The 18,378-nt window shown below is 45.9% G+C and overlaps 1 protein-coding gene across 1 annotated transcript; it reads right to left on the bottom strand.

The window, feature by feature from the left end:
* On the bottom strand, positions 1–6,777 carry IGFBP1 (insulin like growth factor binding protein 1). The gene is made up of 4 exons (XM_069809307.1): positions 5,444–6,777; positions 3,881–4,059; positions 2,086–2,214; positions 1–936 (listed from the first exon to the last, which is right to left on the bottom strand). Exons 1-4 carry the CDS (start codon positions 5,955–5,957, stop codon positions 805–807), a joined length of 954 nt encoding a protein of 317 aa, XP_069665408.1. The 5' UTR covers positions 5,958–6,777; the 3' UTR covers positions 1–804.
* Positions 6,778–18,378: the final 11,601 nt, after the last annotated feature.

Genomic DNA, 18,378 nt, shown 5'->3' on the forward strand with positions numbered 1-18,378 from the left:
CAGGGGAGAAGGCATTATTTAATAGCTCATCTTAAATAACGTGACAATGTCAACGTGTGAACGGCTTACACCTGTCAAAGGTGGCACAGAGTCTCCTGTTGTGTTTCGCCATTTATCTGGTGCGTATGTTTGGAAAACAGAAACAAATTCTGTCCCATCAGGAGCTTCAGTATATAATCAAGGTTTAGACTTTCTTTTTTAAGAAACAGCTTGACATTGAAACAGAGGTGCAAAAGCAACATGATATATAAACAAAACAGGTTTTAAATAAGTTTCTAAGCATGTTCTCTGCTGAAAGCTATTTTTTTAAATTCAGTTTTAAGTCTATAAATACATAGTATAAAAATGCAAGTTTACAAGCCATTTTTCCCAATAGAGTTGTGCCATTTGAAATTTTAAGTAGCAACATTCCTCCAACATAAGATGCATATATTTAAGAGCAATAATATTAAGTATTTACATATAAAGTTATGAAGTGTTTGAGGATATAAATTAGTAACAACACACACAGACAAAAATACATGTACTGTGAAATAAATAATTCAACAGCTTTACATATGAGGGTATCTATACTATTATACAAACAAAATATACAAGATTGTAGGACTTGATCTTGCAGTTGCTCCTATCTGTCACTCGAGCAGCTGAGTCAGCCCAGTGCAGTAAAAAAGCTACTTTATGGGATTACTCATATGCTGAAAATCAGGTGCACACAACTACCTTACTGAAACGGCTCCTGACTGAAATGTCTCCTGGCTAGATCAGGCCCCACAGAAAACTTGGTGTGGCTGAATGTGGTTCATTTTATTCTTGTGAGCTGAGATACTGTTGGCATTCTGGGTCTCCGTTCATTTCTGGAGATCCAGGAATCCTTCTTCCATTTTTTGGATAGACACACCAGCATCCAGCAGACTCTCCATCCAGTGAAGTCTCACACTAGAATATTATTAGCAAAACAGAACTCACTGTAAGTGACTGTAAGCAGAAGATGACCTGTGAGATGACCGTACAAGTAGCGGTGTCAGACAGAACTGGGATCAGAAGGTGGGACCTGCCGCGCACAGACTTGTTCTGAACGCGGTGGTCCCTGCTCTGGCCAACACACTTGGTCAGGGAGCCGCGACCCCAGCTCAGCTACCGCAACAGCAACTTCAGATCTGAAAACGGTTTGCCCACCCGTTGGCAAACAGCGGTATAAACCAGCAATATCTTCCAGCGTGGGAAACCGAAGGAAGGCAGAACAGACGAACTGGTAGGGCGAGAGCAACGCCTGGACGGTCTGGCTGTCCACGCAAGGAGGCAAATCGGGTGGGGTTTATTCTTGGGGAGGGGGTTAAACAGATTTCCATTTGTGCCTGATTAGATCCCAGGTCACAATGTTTGTGAGTCACACGGTGGTGCCATGCCCAAAACCAAGGAGTCTCGGTGACACAGATTTATGCAGACCTACTAAATTTGTGTGCATCACCTGTGGTGGCAAGGGTGTGGCTTGAGGTTTGGAGCTTTAGTTAGGTTTGCAGATTACTCTCAGTGTACCTTGCAATGGCCTTTTTTGAGGCTGTAATGGAAATGAGCATATAGCATAATCCGTAGGCAGCACAAATCAGTGTTTTTGTTCTACTTTCAGAAGGCTAATTTTGCTCCAGAGAGTTTTTTCACTGCCCAGTAGCTGAGAGCCCCCTTTCTTCATAGTGATTATTATATATATTCCATGGGCTTTGCAGGCAGTATGGTGTGTATTATGGATTAATGTCAACTGGGAATATGCTAACAAATCAGGTACACGGATCTTGATTTGGCCTGGGAGCAGACAGGGTTAAAAGATTTTGGAGAAGGCCTTGCGTGCACCTGTTCTGTGAACGGAAAGGACTCCTGCCTCTGTTGCTGTCAGCCCGCAGCATGCAGCTCACTTTTAAGAGAAGAAGGACAAACCATCTGCTCCCAGTACTAAGTATCCCTGTTTTCGCAACCTGCTTTTCCAGCAGCTGCAAACTGGTGCGTTTGGGAGCAGAGGGCTATGAAAGGGTTGGCTGTGTCAGGCTCGTTGCAGCGCTGCTGCGAGCGGACAGGGGAAAAGGCACGTACCTGTTTGCTGTGGTAAAATCCATTCTTGTTGCAGTTGGGCAAATAGAATTTGTAAATCTCCCCTCCGCTTCTCTGCTGAGCCTTCGCCAATTTATACAGGGCTCTGTAGAGCTCCTTCTGGCAAGGTCCCTGCAGGAATACCACGCAAAGGTTGTCAATACCAAAATCACAAAGACACCAGCTAAACCAAAAGCGACGGTGTAAAGCTAGCAAAAAGCTGAAAATACTTATTAGTCATATAATCTGCATCAGGCTGCTCTGCATGTAGTTTGCACTTGTTTCAGTAGGAGCACAGCCAGAAAACTCTGGTGTTGCATTTAGGCCTTTGTTTTTATTCTTTGAGGTATTTTCTGTCCTCAGAAACATGAGGATTTAAGTCCTTAAATTGCCACACAAGGAAATTTAACCTGTACTAAGTAAACACATTACTGCTCAGAGGGTACAATCTCTCCTATTATGGGGAGGTGCACGTTAGGAGGCTGGTGTACGTGAGACTAGCCACGTTTTCTGGGTTGCCATGGCCCTGTGCTCTGTTGATGTATGGAGAATAGGTGCAAGACATATATAGACGGTGCAAGAACAAACATCTGAATGTTTGTTCTCTTTTGTACGGGACAGAGCTGTCACCAAAGCAGAACAGAGAGCAGCACCCCTGCGGCTGTGAGAGCCAAACTGCCTGGAACTGGGGAGGAAGAACTGTTTGCAATATTCACTGTTTTCACAATTTGCTTGCTCCCTTTTCCAAAGTCACAATTGCCGCGCGTGTACAGCACCCAACGTGTTTAAATGAGTTAAAGGGGAGGACAAGTGACTGAACAAATATTTTTACTTTAGAGTGAAAATAATCATACCCTCTGCTTTTGCAAGACCTCCCCCTGTCAGCCCCTCACATAAGTGGTCCTACTCAAGTCAACGGGCTTCTATGCAGCTCCGGGTGAGAAAAGCAGAAGCCTAAAAATCAGAAGTGGAGCTAACAGCACTTCGGTATAATAGTTCAAACTAAATCAGTGATTAAGTCCTGTTCTGGATGTGGAGGGAGACTTCCTCGGGTGGGGTGGTGGTTAGTAGGTTTTTGCCTTTTTTTTTTCCCCCCATTTTGTCCGTGACCATTACGAAACTGGGCTTCTGTGGTGCCCAATTCGAATTCAGCTCCGTGCTGGGGGAGCGCTGCCTGCCTGGACGGGTCTGACTGCGGTTCTCTGGTGCCCTCAAGTGGAGCAGGGACCTGCCTGCAAAGACCCTACAGCCCCATTACTCGCTGCGATTTTGCAGCGTGGAAGGTTAAAACTTCCTTCAGTAGCTGAGCTTTCTGTCTTTCTACAGGCACCTACTTAACAGTGTTTCCTTGTGATCTGAAAGCAACGTGTTTTGGTTTGCATCGGTGTTTCGCCAATAACTGCATGTAAGGACTCCCTTTTATTTCACTGAGCAGTGGACCAGTGACAAACGCCTTTTATTTTTTCACTAAAACACAAAAGGAGTCCAAAATTTTAATATGGGATCCTGGCAATTAAGGGCCCATGTTATAATCCGATAGTAAATGCAGAGAAAGATTCAGCCTCTGCACGGAGTCCATGCAGGACACACCTGATGCTCACCCGTTTCTGTTGCTCCTGCCACTTTGCCTGTTCCTCCAGCATCCGATGACGGCATTCCAAAAGTCTGTTTGCCAGCTACCCAAAATACTGACAGCCCAGTGCTGCTGCTAGAATTTCATGCACATTTTCATTTTGTATTCTGAATCAACAGCATCTACTGAAATGGTCACATTGAAAGGTTTGCAAGGAAAACCCACCTGCTCTTTCCATTTCTTGAGTTCAGATATTCTCTTTGCTTTCATGTTTTCATATGTGGTGATGGCATTCCAGGGGATGGATTTGTCCTGGCCTATGGGGAACATCAACTGATAGTTCAGCAGCTGATCCTGTGTCATTTCAGTGCTTTCCAAAGGCAAATCTTCAGATTCGATAGAGTCTGGAAAGGAATGATATTAAAGTGAACATCTTCAGTGAACTTTTGCATTTATTTCTCCAAGTTAAAAAGGTAAGGAAAAAGAAGAAGAAGAAGAATCGACAACAGCAAAAAAAAAAAAAAAGTAGTATCTAAGACAGATCCATTACAGTAGCTCTTGCAGGAGTAATAAATTACATGTGCAGCCCAGCAAATTAAACTTTCGTCATAAATTCATAGGCAGAGGCATCAGCTGTCCTCTAAGAAGTTGGTTATTTTATGATCCTTCGAAATCACTCTAATCCCAAAGATGAAGCTGCAGCCAGTCTGTTTGTTAGAAATGAAGAAACTTTCTTGACCACAGTGGGTTGTAGAGACTTTGCTAAATGAGGGAAGACTGGAGTTAAACTTGTAATGGATTTAGATTTTTGTCAGCACGACGTGTTTCAGTTTTCATTCAGGAGAGGACCTGGTCCAGACCTGATCCCATGGCATCACCCTGTGCCTTGTTCCGCGGCTCGCCTGACACATAAGAAGGAGTAGCAACTCACAGGAGCCAGCGGTAGCTCGCGCTGGCCGGCAGCGGACCAGGTAGATAGGCAGGGACTGGCCGGAGCTGTTTGGATCTGCCCGCTCACGGCCCGCACGCTGGTGTCTAAGTTGCGAACTCTCCCACTGGAAGAAGCAACAGAAGCTCTTTGCAATTGCAGGGACTCATGACGGGATAGGAAAGTTGGACACGTGTCTAAAAGTAAGTTGTTGGATCAAGGCCGTAAACAATCGCCCAATGGACTAAGAAACACCCTGGTTTTCCCTTTGGCGATGTTTAAGAAAACCGAGGAGGGAAAGAAAGAAAGAAAGAAAGAATAAAAGGAAGGAACGATGAAAACCGAGTCAAGTGCTAGACCCTCCTAGCGGCAGGAGCCTTAACCACTGGGTTTGGTCACCGTTCTCTCCCCTCCCCGCTCCCTCAAGCACCAGAAAGCCCCGCTCGCTGCCACCCACGGTTGCTTTGAGCCCCCGACGACTATTTTGAGTTGCTACCGAGCCACCCGACCCACCGCTGCACCACCACAGCAGCAGCGCCGGTGAGAACAACTGGGAAAGGATGAAATGGCGCTGAAGAAGCCCCCGACCAGCCCCCGGCGGGGATGCTGGCCACCTCCCGCCCTCTCCCCGAGGCCGGCCCGCCCGGCACCGCACCGGCTGGGCGCTTCGTGCCCGGACCGCCCCCCCCGGGCTCTCTCCGCCCTCCGCCCCGGCGGCATCCCCGACGCCCGCAAGCCGCTCCCCGGCGCCGGCTGCCGCCGCCGAAGCGAAACGTCCCGCCGGGGCTCGCCGGGCTCCCCCCCCCCCCCCAGCCACCCCCCCCCCCCCCGGCCGCGGGGAGGCGACGGCGCGCCGGTACCTGCCGGCTCGGCCGGGCGCGTCCCTCCGGGCTCGCTGGCGGGCAGGCAGGTCCCCTGCCCCCGGACGAGGGCGGCCAGGGGCCGGGGCTCCCCGGCGGGGAGGCGGCAGCGGAGCCCCAGGCGGCAGCGGGCCGTGTAGACGCCGCAGGGCTGCCCCGGCCCGAGGGCGCAGGTCTGGCAGCAGCCGCAGCCGGGCTGCCGGGCCGGCTCCGGGCAGGCGGGAGCGACGGGCGGGCAGAGGGCGAGCTTCTCCGGGCCGCACGGGGCGCAGTGCACCGGCTGCAGGGCCAGCCCGGCGGCGGGCCGGAGGGCGGGCGGCAGCGGCAGCAGCAGCAGCAGCAGCAGCAGCAGCAGCGGGGCCGGGGCCGGGGCCGGGAGCGGCGGGGCCGGCGGGCGGCGGCGGGAGCGCGGGCGGCTCATGGGGGGGCGGCCGGGGAAGGCGGCGGGGCGAGGGCGGCCCGGCGGGCTGCGGAGAGGAGGCGGTTGTACATACGTTCGGCTCGCCCGGGCCATTTATACAGGGCTTGGCCCGGCTGTTAATCTTTAACCCCGAGTTAACTATTATCTGGACTCGGGGGGGGGGGGGGGGGGGGCGTCGTGGCGCTGGCGCTTCGAGCCCCCGGGCCGCGCTTCCCCTCCCCTTTCACTTTCCCCCTTTAGCATCTTTTTTTTTTTTTTTCTTTCCTCCAGACGTGCAGGAATGCTTTTATTCCCTCGCCCCCCACCTCACCGCCCGAGCACGGTTAACAAGGAAGAATGTGGCGGGGGGTGGGGGGGGGAGAGTTATCCCCTCCTGCCTGTCACAAACGTCCCCTGTCCCTGACATTCGAGAAACATGTCAATGGTTAAAAAAAAAAAAAAGGGGGGGGGGGAATCCCGTTGAAACTGAAGCACCCGAGTTCGTATTCCCACAGCAACCCCTGCAACAAACCCTCGGTTTAGTTTTCGGCATGCGGCCGCGGGTCAGGAGGACACGGAGGTCCCACCGAGGACACCCTCCCCGGCCACGAAGCCCCCGGGTCCGTCGTCCCCCCCCATCCCACGGGAGCGGCGGGTCCCGCGTGAACCCGCGGGGGCTGCGCGGCGGGGCCGGGCCGGGGCTGGGCCGGGGGGGGGGGAGTCCCCAAAACAGGCACGGGGGGAACCAGGGGTTGTCACACTGGGCAGAAATCCGGGATGAGGGGATGGTCCGCTTCGCCGGCCGTCCCGTCACCCTCGCCATCCTCTCATGTCCCACCCGGCGGGGAAAAAAGTAAAGACGCTTTCCTTTTCTTCTCCTTTGCATGCAACGGTTGTCCTACAATAAAAGCAAAAGTATTCAAACTTCACTGTGCTGAACAGATTATTTTATCCTGGTATTTGCGGTATGTACCGAGCTCGAAATAGCAAATTCCACTGTCAAGTCATCGAATGTAGCATGATTTTTGTTTGTTTGTTTGTTTGTTTTGCATTTAGTTCTCCTCTTTGGTAAATACGTCACTTGTGTGAAAGAAGCTGAAGCAGAACTGCAGAGCATTGTTTAACCTTCTATTATTCACTCTTCATTTTTGGGTATTGATGCCAAAAGTTTTATTTATAATGTAGCAAATTTTTAAGCCCCTATATTCATAACTCGGCTCTTAAAAGTACTCTCAGTGGTTACAGGCTTTTATAACTTGAGACATTTTTCAGCTAACTAACTGCTTCATCTAATTGTATTTATTTATTTATTTATTAACTCAGGTCGGTTTAGGGATCTCTATCTGGATACAGAAAAGTTGGCAGCCCTTAAAACTCACTAGCATTTTTAAGCGTTTTAAACAAAACTAATCTTACAACTTTCAAAAGAATTCTGTGGACCTCACATGTCTGACGAGGAGCAAATTTGGGCTGAAAAACCTAGGGCGAGGCACTTTCTGCAGACCATCGCAATTAGACTTGTCAAGCTCTAATACTCTTTGCCCCCCTTTCATTTCTAATTATTCTTGTACGTCTTAGAAAAGCGCGATTCTCTTACCATTCAATGATGTGAAGTGAAAAATATACAGAAATATGTCTTCTTTCCTCCCTCAAAGAGAAAAAGAAAACGATGCACAACAAAGTCCCTTTCATGAAGAAACATGGAAACAAATTACAAATGAAAAGTAGACCCAGTTGGAAAAAGACAAAGACCCAAAGAGCTCGTATGCATTTGTATATGTGTATGCATGTATTCATTCACTTATCTATGTATGTCTCTCTGCTGTGTTAGATAGCTTTGTATGAACAGAATTGAGGAGCATTCTGCTACTGACTGCTTAACATAAGCTACTTGCCCCCGAAATGACTGTACTCCAGTGTGACTGCCACCGTCCTGCCTGCAGTTTTTCTGTCTTTAAAAAAAAAAAAAAGGACGTGAACTGAGAGGAAATAGCTTTTAATGATACACGGGAAGTGTTTTTAAAAAGGATTTTTTAACTCATCACCATCTTTTTTAAATAACCAGATAAAGACAGACACCTAATGCAAGAATGTCCTTGTCTGACGCACAGGCCTGCGTCACAAAACTTCCATTAGTTTCCGAAGAGTCTCATTCTTCCAAAGCACCATCATGTCTTTGGCATATTTTTCCTTGCTGTCGGGCAGCTGGCAGTATCTGAACTGCCTAGGCAGTTCCTAACAACTGGCAGCCTTTCAGAAGCCAGGTTTTTTCAGTTTACTCAGTAAGATTTTGAAAAAAAAAACCAAAAACAAAAAATCCCCATAGATTATAAAACATTTTGAAGGTGGTTTTGTTTTGTTTCCTTTATGATTGCAGGTCAACTCTAAATGATGGGGCAGCCTTTTTTCCCCTTGATGTCCTTTGCACAATCAAACTGAGGAAACCTCGAAAACTGCTAAAGCAGACTTTGTGAGCAGATGTTCTTCTGCACAAAAGGTAGACCCATAAAAATCAGTCCCTTCGTATTTCATTTATACAAATATAATGAGCATACGTTAGAACGGGTTATGATAACTTAGGGCAGTATGAATCAACAAGGCAATGCTTTTGTATAGGCCATGGGACGTCAATGAAGTGAAAGCAGTGTATATGTTTATGTAGGCTCTGTTTGATGTAATACTACAACTCATCCACCAATCTCCATCTCTGACCTTGACATTGCTTTAAAGAACACAAACAGATAAGAGTCAGGAGGTTAAAAACATCCGTGATGTAAAGTTGTGTTTACTGAAGACTTTTGATGGTAAGTTGTAGGTGTTCCAACTGTTGTCCCCCAGTTTGAACCACTTGTCGAAAGACACCACATGAATCCTGGGCAAGGGTTACTTTTCTACAAGCCTTTTCCCATTGGTTTCTTAATAATTCTTAGCCAATGACCTCATTTTGCATGTTAAATAAAGTTTGGGATTTAAAAAATTTTTTTTCTTTAAAGCCACGTGGGGTGACTCATAGAACATAAAGTTTTATATAAGTTTGTGTAAAAGTGATCTTTATCCTCTAATCACCAAAAGTTCAAGTGACTTGCCAGATAATTTCCTACCGGGACTGCTTCTCTCAATATGTTTAAAAAAAAAACCCAAACAACCGCTGGAATATCCTCATTATTATTCTTTAGGTAAGAAACTAATCCTGAATTGTAAGCTTAATATCCAAAACTACTGTGTGATACACACACATACGGCATCAGGCACGTGAAGAGAAACAGCTATGACTGATAGAAATACGAAAACCCTAGGTTCTTCTCTGTCGCTTATCCCCTATCAAAAAAGCTTTATTTCAGCTCTATGGATTTTTAGGAATTTTTTATCCAAGTAATTGATGGTGCTTAGATTACTGATGAATAATTTGATTCAAGCATTCATTGATTATTTGTTGTTGCTTTGTGGCAATGACATAGATGCCATTTGGTATTATTTTTCTATTCTGGTTGAGTAAGCATGGCTTTTAGAATTAGATTCTGGATGCTGATAATGAGGTGTTCCAAGTCTGTGTTCCACTAACTTTTGCAGACTGACTTTTGCTATTTTTTTTTCCCCAGCAATTAGTTTTGCTAGAATGTGGAAAATATTTTAGAAATACCTAAAACTGCAGAAACTCTAGTAAGAGAAGAAAAGTGAGAGGCTGTCACATGGCAAGTCTAGCTAGGGAAGGCTGTGGACTTTCTGCATCGAATCATAGGTTGTCAGGTTCAAAAAAAAGAGAGGAAAAAGTAATTTATTTCCTCGGTGGCACCCAAAGCGTTTGGGCGCTGAGTAAAATGCCTTGTTCACAATGTTGTGCGTGCATAGACCAGCCAGATGATTATTTTTTAGCAAGACAGGTTAAAGTCCTTTAGTCATCCTACCACGGGCCAGCTGCTCCATGCAGTGATGGCACAAGTGTGAGTTTGCTTAGCTGGAGAAATGATGCAGCAACACTTTGACTTACAAGCTGAAAGCACTCTGCAGAGCGCGAGTTCCTCTGCGGAGAGTTAATGTACAAAAGCTTCTGCTTCACCCCTTCTGCTGTACTCGTCACTAACAGCATCACTAACCCCAGGCAGGGCTATTCCCGGGGACCAGCCGTGGAAGTAAAGGCTTTTCGGTGCCTACCAGAGCGAGCGATAGCTTAGCAGGGGCTTCGAAAAATGTAAATGGGGCTTTTAGCGCTGGCTCCAGGCACCCAAACTAGCATCAGCTGTTTAAATCTCTTTGTATTCTCCAGCCAGCGTGTCTCTCCGGGCCCAGAAAGAGAAAAGAGCACCCGCCGGCAGGTGATGTGCCCTGCGCTGCAGTCCTCCAGGGCTGTGGGCACTGATGACAGAAGTCTCCAGCCTTCACCACCGTTAGGTTGACTTTCTTAAGTGGTTGCTATCGTATCCTGATAAAGGAAAGGTAAATTCCCCCGAGATTTACTCTAAAAGCCATTTAAATGTAGTAGGGCTTTCAAATACATATTAAGGCATCTGATGTGAAGGACTGTTTGAGACAGTAACAGAAGGCTCCTGCTCACTTGAATGTCACACGGCTTAAATGCCAGGATGCACATGAAACTCCCCTTCCCTCCCCAAACTCATACACGGCTTTCCAGGAACCAGCCTTTCCCCGTGCAGGAGGGAGACAGGTAGGCAGTACTGACGGAGAAAAAGTGAGATCCAGCCCCAGACCAGGGGCATCATAGTCATGTCACAGCCCGGCGGACAACTCGGGGGGCAAGGTGTCCGTGGGACAACAGCCAACAATAATTCATTTATATTGGTATATACCTCATCAAACACAACAGTGGCTATTCTCTTTCGCAGTAGAGAGGCTGGATTTTTGAAGGAGCTTACTGCTAACCCAAAAATGGAGGGGAGGCAGTTTCAAGTTCCTGCGCTTTTCTTCTGAGGCTTCAAGAAGGCTTTTCTCCTCTCTGAGTATATTTGGCTGTTAGTACTAGAATGTAAGATGCTGTTCTTTCATGTTTTTATCCTTTTAAAAATGCTAATAAAAATACGAATAAGTCAAGAAGTCCATTTTCTCTGGTTATCTGTCCTATGAAGTGAGAAGCCAAAACTGGGGGACAAACACGCCCGAACTGAGCGTACCAGGGGAACAGGGGCTGGGCTGCAGGAGGCAGCAGCCTGGAATTCCCGGCAAGCCAGCAAGAGGGCTGTTACTGACAGCAAAATGATACGCTGTTAAAACAGGAGCGCACATTTCTCTGGATCATTTACGATTGTCTTCCACATTTAGGCTATTCACTTCTGCACTGGTTCTTACGTTTTGCCTGGCTGCTTTTGTCAAGAAATCTGTTCCTGCCTTTTGTCCTGGGGCATTTCTGATTTCAGCAATGTCATTGCTACTAATTGTTATTATAATATTGTTGCTAGCAATAACAAGAGTACTTTTTTTTTCAGGTTTCAGAGCCTCTACTGTTTCCCCAGAGGACAGGAGACCGGAGTCTGGGACTGCAGTCAGTTCTGGAGGGCTTGAGGCTTGCACAGAGAACTGAAACCAGGTAAGCTGCTGCTGCCGGGATTCAGGGCTGCCTGAGCTATTCAAACACCTCCACCGTTGAATTCGTGCCCGATAGTTATCAAGTGTGAAAGCTTTGGATGCTCACTGCAGCCTTAACCTACATGTACTTACTATTTCAAACTCTTTGCAGGGGATCCACAGTGAGGTGTAGGCAAGTTCACGCTGTCCAGAGGAAGGAAGATGCTCAGAGGTGCTGGCCTCTGCCTGGGACCCCCGGACCTTCTGGTGTGCGGGGAGCAGGGCTTGCTTTCTGTGCGAAGAGGTAGGAGAACAGCCCGAAGACCAAAGTAACTGTGAGGCACAACACCCTCGTCCAGGCAGGTCACCCTGCGTGGCACCTACTCTTGGGCGAATGCACCTCAGCAAGCATTTTAGAGAAAACTGAAGCTGCTAACTCTACTTGTCAGCAGTTTAAAGGCTCCTTGAAGGAGAGCACTTTTTGAAAATAGAGACATGAAGGGGTTAATCCTGCCTGTTATTATATCAAAATCACACTGGAGATAAGATTGAATGTCACACGAATATTTGCCTGACCTACTGTATAAATAATCTCTGCCATCAAACACAGAGATCACACAGAGTTACTGGATTAAAAAAAAAAAATCAATATAATTAATGTATAATGAAACAAAGCAAAAAGCCAAGATTAGATTGTCAAGGCACTTTCTTACAGATGAAAGCAGAGTGCCTCTCTTTACAAATAGGAATTTGACTGCATTCAATAAATCACTGTGATTTTGCCTTCTGTAGCAGAGACACCTGGAAAGGAATAAAACTTCTAGTGACCCACAGCTTGGTGATGAGGGGTCAGTTATAAAAACTAAGGCAGACACAGAGAAGAATTATTAGATGTCTCAAAAGCTTTTCTCTCATGAAATCTGATTAATGGAGCTGTTGTAGAAATGCATGTATGTGTAACTATAAAAGTAAGACTTTCATTTTTTTGTGGTTGTTGCTGTTATTACAATCAGCGACGGGTTGACCATGACATGGTCAACATGCAAAAATAAACAACTCCCCCAACACCACCGCCTTTTTAATGTAATTTTCTACATTTTCATATATAGCGCTTCCCCCTCCCCGCTCTGATTTGATAATTTTCTCAAAGATATCTTTCTAGTGAAAACAGGCTTTACAGACTTATTAAGTATATGCAAAAAATACACCTTTTAAAATATCAGTTCTAATCTTATTTAACTCCACTGATTTTGCATTCTGAGAAACTGGAATGGCCAATCCACCTTTTAGGTGTCATAAGTCTGCTCTTGTGTTTTTGCTTGCCTTGTTCATCTCTTCTGCAAGTGTAGTCATCACAGTCTTTTCATTTTGCCAGTCTCATGTAATAGCTTTGCTCTGTGTTTTCTTTTCTTGAATCAATTTTTATCATCACCCAGTTGTGGCCAAAACCACTCACCTGCTACTGAATATGCTAGTCAAGGTCAGGATACACTATTGATTTGTATGCTTGCATCATAACCTTTGTAGTGTAATTTCTAATCCTATGGTCTCAGTGGACTTTTTCTCAGGCAACCAGGGGCGTTCAGGATGCCAAACAGCACTTCTTTCTCTACCATCCCAGTTCCACCCCTTCTTTCTTCCCTCTAGCATAGTTACAATTATAACACGTATCCGCGTTAGCATACGTGTTGTAATTAGAAGTTTTCGATTGCAATTTTAAGCCTTCCGCCTACTTGTAATGCCTTCCCTCCCACAGTGGCAAAGCCTGTTGCTGTTGTTGAGCTATGGTTTGCGCAGGTTTGGGGGTTTTGTGTGTTTTTTTTCTTAGAGAGGAGCAACAAGTGCTAAAGCACCCCTCTCCTTTGTATAAATACTCTCACACAGCACCAGTTTGATTTAATTGCATGCTGTATGATGCAACAAATTGCTCAGTGCTCTCTTGGCTGGGAAGTATACTTTGAAACCCATTTTACCTAGGCATCTTGTAAGTGCTTTTTTGGGCCCAGTTTCTCTCCCGGTAAATTTGTCAGCAGTATGCTGCCCATGCTTTCTTTCCTATACCTGAATTCACATCACCTTTCTATACTAGGAAGTTGGATTATTCCATTTCTAGGAAGAGAACCTTTGTTTTCCTATTCTAGAGGTATGAGATATTTCTTTTCCCCTTTCATTGCTGGCATCTCCTCTTTAGAAGAAGGTGTAAGACGTAAGCTTTAGGAGGCTTACGGTATCTGCCAGTAGAAGGTCACTACAGGGGACAAACCTGCAATGACATGAGGAGCTGAAAGCAGAAGCCAGTTAGAAGAGGACATACATGTGGAGCTAGGAAAGGCCAAAAGGATGAAATGGAGGACAACAAAAGGGATCAAAATGGCAGCAACAGTAAGAAGCAGAAAAGAAATGATTTCTTTCTTTCTTTTTTTGCTCCCTGGGAGTAATGAAGGATGTTTTTCCCCTTCTTCTTTCCATTTCTTCAATAAAAATGAATTAAACCAGAACACCCCCCCCCCCCCCCAAACCTTCAAGACATAAAATACCACAGATGCAGGACAGTGAGTCACTGACCTATGATGCAAGCTCAATCTTCTTTTTTAATGGATACTTAGGCAAAGTGGAACAACTTTGACAGGTAACACTTAAAAGCCCTGACTCCCCAGCAAGTCTGGAGATGGTGATTACTGCCTTGTGACCTAGGACGCTTGGTTTCAAGGTCCTGTCTCAGATGAGAAGGGGATTGGAAATGCCGTCTTCCCGGAGTTTTTTCCTGTGGGCTGCTGAAACTAAAGGCAGATAGATCTACCTCGTGTCTGCCTGGTGTCTGCCACACACCTCCTGCACACAGGTCCCATTTCAGGGTGGAGGGGTGGGACTGGTGCAAAGTGCTGTGAGACCACGTGCATGGGCAGACCTGGGAGGCTGGCAACCAGGAGCTGCTGTCAAGCTCTACAGGGGGTTTGCATGTCCATTGGGACTGACTGCACCATCAAACAAAATTTCATTGTATAGGGGCATTAGGTACCTACAGAGCAGTACAAGGACTGACCAGCAGATCAGACTTTTCGGGGGGGGGGGGGGGGGGGGCTAGGTCCTAGGTGGGGTCCTAGGATCTGTGCCTAGGTCTAGCTTTTAATAACATTTGAAATTGTTGCCCAATAGCTTCAACTGGTCCAACTTTCCTAGGTGCTGCTAGGCTCAGTCAAAACTTCAGTATGTTTGTTCCTTTTTTTCTATTAAGTTGGAAGCATTGAGGAGTGAGCTGTTTTAATAGGCATTGTGGACCGCAATAACAGATGGAGCTTAGGGAGACTTCTGTGCTTGTATGCCCTGTAGAACAAAACATACTAGAGTACAGGTCAGTGATACTGCTGTGTGATATATTACTCAGGGTTTTGTCCATAGCAGGAATGTAACTGTGTTGCGATTTAGGGAGAAAAAAAAAAAATCTGTTTTTGTTTAAGAGTTTTCTACTTTTCCTAGTTATCCTAAAATTGTTCAGCTATGATCAGCGACAAAGTAACTTAGTTACCAGTTCTGTGTTATTTAAATCTGAAATATGTTAAATATGTGTGCTAAACATTTTTTTCTTCAATCTGGCCTCCTACAGCAGCACTGCAGCTGGGCAGAGCGCTCCCAGCTCTGTCAACAGGAGCGTTACCATTGCTTCAGTGGGAACAAGGCCGAGCTCATAAATCCAGGGTGAAGACACTTCTGTCTCTTCCCTCTGTTCTTGGTAGTGTTTTCGTTCTTCCCCATCCAACATCATGCTTAGTCACCATCAGCAGGTAGATTGTGTAATATCCGTTCAGAGACAAGTGTACTGAAAACAGTTGCCTAGGTCAAGGTCATAGCTTAGCTCCTACAGGAAAAATACGGCCCTAAAAGAACACCCTCGGTGGGAAGGCTGCTCTGAACTTACAAACATGTCCAGTGTTGCATTTGAAAGCCAGGACAAGACCAAGGCTCAAGAACCTGTTGCAACTCTGGTTCACATTCATCCACACAGAAAAAGGGCTTTTTATTTTAGTTATCCACGCAGAAAAAGGGCTTTTTATTTTAGAAAACATGATGCCTTGGGGGTTATCTTCTCCTAAGAATCTGGTGTCCATAATCCCTAATCTTTTCCAACTTCAACACCTGCAATCCGTACTTAAGGTCCCTGATAATTAGAGAGGCCTGTTTTTTGGAGGTGTTGGACTCTAGGCTGCTTTTAAGTTTTGGGTTTTTTATACTGTGGTGATACTGCAGTATAAATATCCATAAAGGAACTTTGCACATGAAGAGCTGCTAACCAAACAGTAATTCGCCATTGTTGCCACTAGAGGATGGACATTAAACAACATTGGAACCGCATACTACTAGTGCCTTTCTCAAAGCCTGTTCTTTTCAAAGTGTATGTGCACACTGTAACAGAAAACTAGCTGTATCATTAAACTTAAACCTTAAACTCCAGCAGACTTGGCAGTCTACTGGAGAAACAAATGAAAGTGCAAACCCTGAAAACAAAAGAAATACTAGGGTTTTTTTCATTTTGTCCCAATGGATATACTTATATGTGAAGTGCAATAATAGCAGTGTGGTTTTGTATCTGTAGTTTGATGTATGTAGTTTCATATTCCCTAAGATCCTGGCTTTTTAAAATTAGAGACAAGCCTTTCTTTGGGAACATCATTCATTAGGGGTTAACATGCAGTTTAGTACTATATAGGTCTGGTTGAAGTCCCTCGGTATTCTAACTTATAATTAACAATAATACTGTTGATGTAGAGTATCAGACACATTTCAGAAACCCCCTGAAGCACCAATTAAGTCTATTAATATTTTCTCATGAAAGGCTATCAAAGCAATATTGTGACTTTTGCAAATTCGTGTGGACCTAAATTACTGCGAGATAAATGCTATGCAGTCTTTTGTATTTCTTTTTAAACATTCCAGACAGAGGAAATAGAAGTAGTTTCCAAAATCCTGAAAGCCTTTAGTTTTTTGCATCTGCCTGTCTGATACAGCTTCAGGACTTGCAAAGACCAAGTCAAAGTCAATTCTGTGTTACCACTCCGGGCAATTTGTTTCCCGCCACCGAGGAAAATCTCTGGGATTTTATTGGCACCAACTAGTTCCATGAATCTGGCAGGACAGCAGCCTTGTTCCCTGGAAAACTTTCCCAGCATTTACTGTGTCCTGAATCTTAGAAAGTTTTGCGTTGCACTTGGCACAAACCCAAAGACCTCTTAGATGTTAAGCACCCATATTCCCTGGATTCTTCTTGCATTTGATGTAGCCTGAAGCAGGGCCTGAGAAGGACTTTCCCAGCAACTACATCCCTGGCCTGCTAAGGGCTGGGAACTTGGTCCAACTGGCCTTTAATGACCTTTCCACTTGGCCTGGCATCATGGAGGGGGTCAACCTAAGTAGACAAAGGCACTTTAGGGATCTGACAGCTGAGGCTGAGTTTTGGTGGCAGACTGACATCAGGTACTGGAGGGTATCAGATGGGCAAGGAACCCAGCAGCAAAGAGCAGGCACAGAAGACAGAAGACTTGTGTGTCTTATCAGGATGGAAGCCGCTAGAGGCCAGATTGGAGAAGACATTAGATAGAGACCTTTGAAGACCAGAGAACTGGATGGGCTCAGGCAGGAGCCAAGAGTGACTTCGAGAGGTGAGTGGGAGAGAGAAAAGCAGAAGCAGTATCAAGACTTGCTGAGACCAGGATGAGAAGCCTGAAGAAGGAACAAGTGGAACTGGCTATCTGGGAAGGTACAAATAAACAAGAGACAGAACTGGGTCATTTGGATTAAGCACTGGGTCATGCGGCCAGACTAATCTGTGCTTGTCCCAGGGGTAGAGGAGGGTTTTACGCTAACCTTGCACTTGCCTGATGTTAGTTCAGCCCCTGGCACAAATCATAGATGCTGATGAAATGCCTGCAAGCTCAAGGGGAATAGCAGCACATCTGCAGCCATGCCTATTTTATCTCAAAAGCAGCTTGTGATCTACATCAGCCAGCAGCTCCCTGGTTGCCAGAGGAACCTGTGGAGGCCAGACAAGCAGCCTGGGTAACACACACAAACAAATACCAGAACATTAACTAAACATCAGACCAAGTAAGCATGCCTTGGCTGGTGACCTGAGGGGCAACATCACCCCACTGCCTGGCTACCACAGAAAGCCAGGTCTGAGGACAAGGCTGTTCTCCTGAGAAACTCTGAAGAGTTTCACTTCAGGAATCATTAGCATAAACATCCTAATTCCTTTTAAATCCTGAGAGAGGTTGTAAAACCACAACGCTGCTCACATTTTTGAGTGTAACACAGCTGCTATTGGTTAGCCTGTCTCATAACGTTGGCTTGGGCCATGCTCCTGTTTCTCTGCCATCTTGGACATGAGCTAATGCAAGTTTCAGTGTGTAAGAAGGAAATTAAAAAGCTTCCCTTGCCTCCATCCTTAATTTGCAGCTTCTTTTGAACAGGACCTCTCCCCTTTGGAGTAATTAGATAGGGCCTGGGACAGGCTGAAAAAATCAGTACAGCCACACAAATGCAGGGATATGTGTGTGCATGCAGTAAATCCGTTCTGGATCCCTGTTGGTGACACCCCATAGATCACTTAGAAGTGTTAAGCTCTGCCTAAAGATTAAGTGGCAGACAGCAGTAGGAACTAACATGAGCATTATGCTTTTTGCATCACTTCTTGACCGGTGCTTCAGAAAGAGTTGCTCTGAGCTAAATTGCCATTTTGCCACTAGAGCTGTCAGGGAAGACACCCTTCTTCCCCTCCGTGCAGCAGCTCCAGGGAAAAACAGAAGCCCCATAACCCCTCAGAGCACAGAATTGAGCGTTAAGGATCTCCAGTGCAACAGTGAGGTGCATTTACAGTCCAGGCCTGGGGCAAACTCATTTTGAGCCAAAACTTCAAAACAAACTCTCATTAATTAGTAATCTCTAGAGGATGGCCTCCCTCCTTGGTGCCTCTCACTATTTCCTCATCTCCCCAGCTAGCAGCAAAAACATTCCCGATTGCATC

The sequence above is a fragment of the Haliaeetus albicilla genome, chromosome 21, assembly GCF_947461875.1.
Source record: "Haliaeetus albicilla chromosome 21, bHalAlb1.1, whole genome shotgun sequence".
NCBI classification, from domain to species: domain Eukaryota; kingdom Metazoa; phylum Chordata; class Aves; order Accipitriformes; family Accipitridae; genus Haliaeetus; species Haliaeetus albicilla.

Coding starts and splice junctions, on each gene's coding strand:
- IGFBP1 (XM_069809307.1), bottom strand. CDS start 5,957: ATGGCCCGGGCGAGCCGAACGTATGTACAACCGCCTCCTCTCCGCAGC. Junction 4,060..5,443: donor GCGCCCGGCCGAGCCGGCAG/GTACCGGCGCGC, acceptor ATTCCTTTCCAG/ACTCTATCGAATCTGAAGAT. Junction 937..2,085: donor GATTTTACCACAGCAAACAG/GTACGTGCCTTT, acceptor ATAATATTCTAG/TGTGAGACTTCACTGGATGG.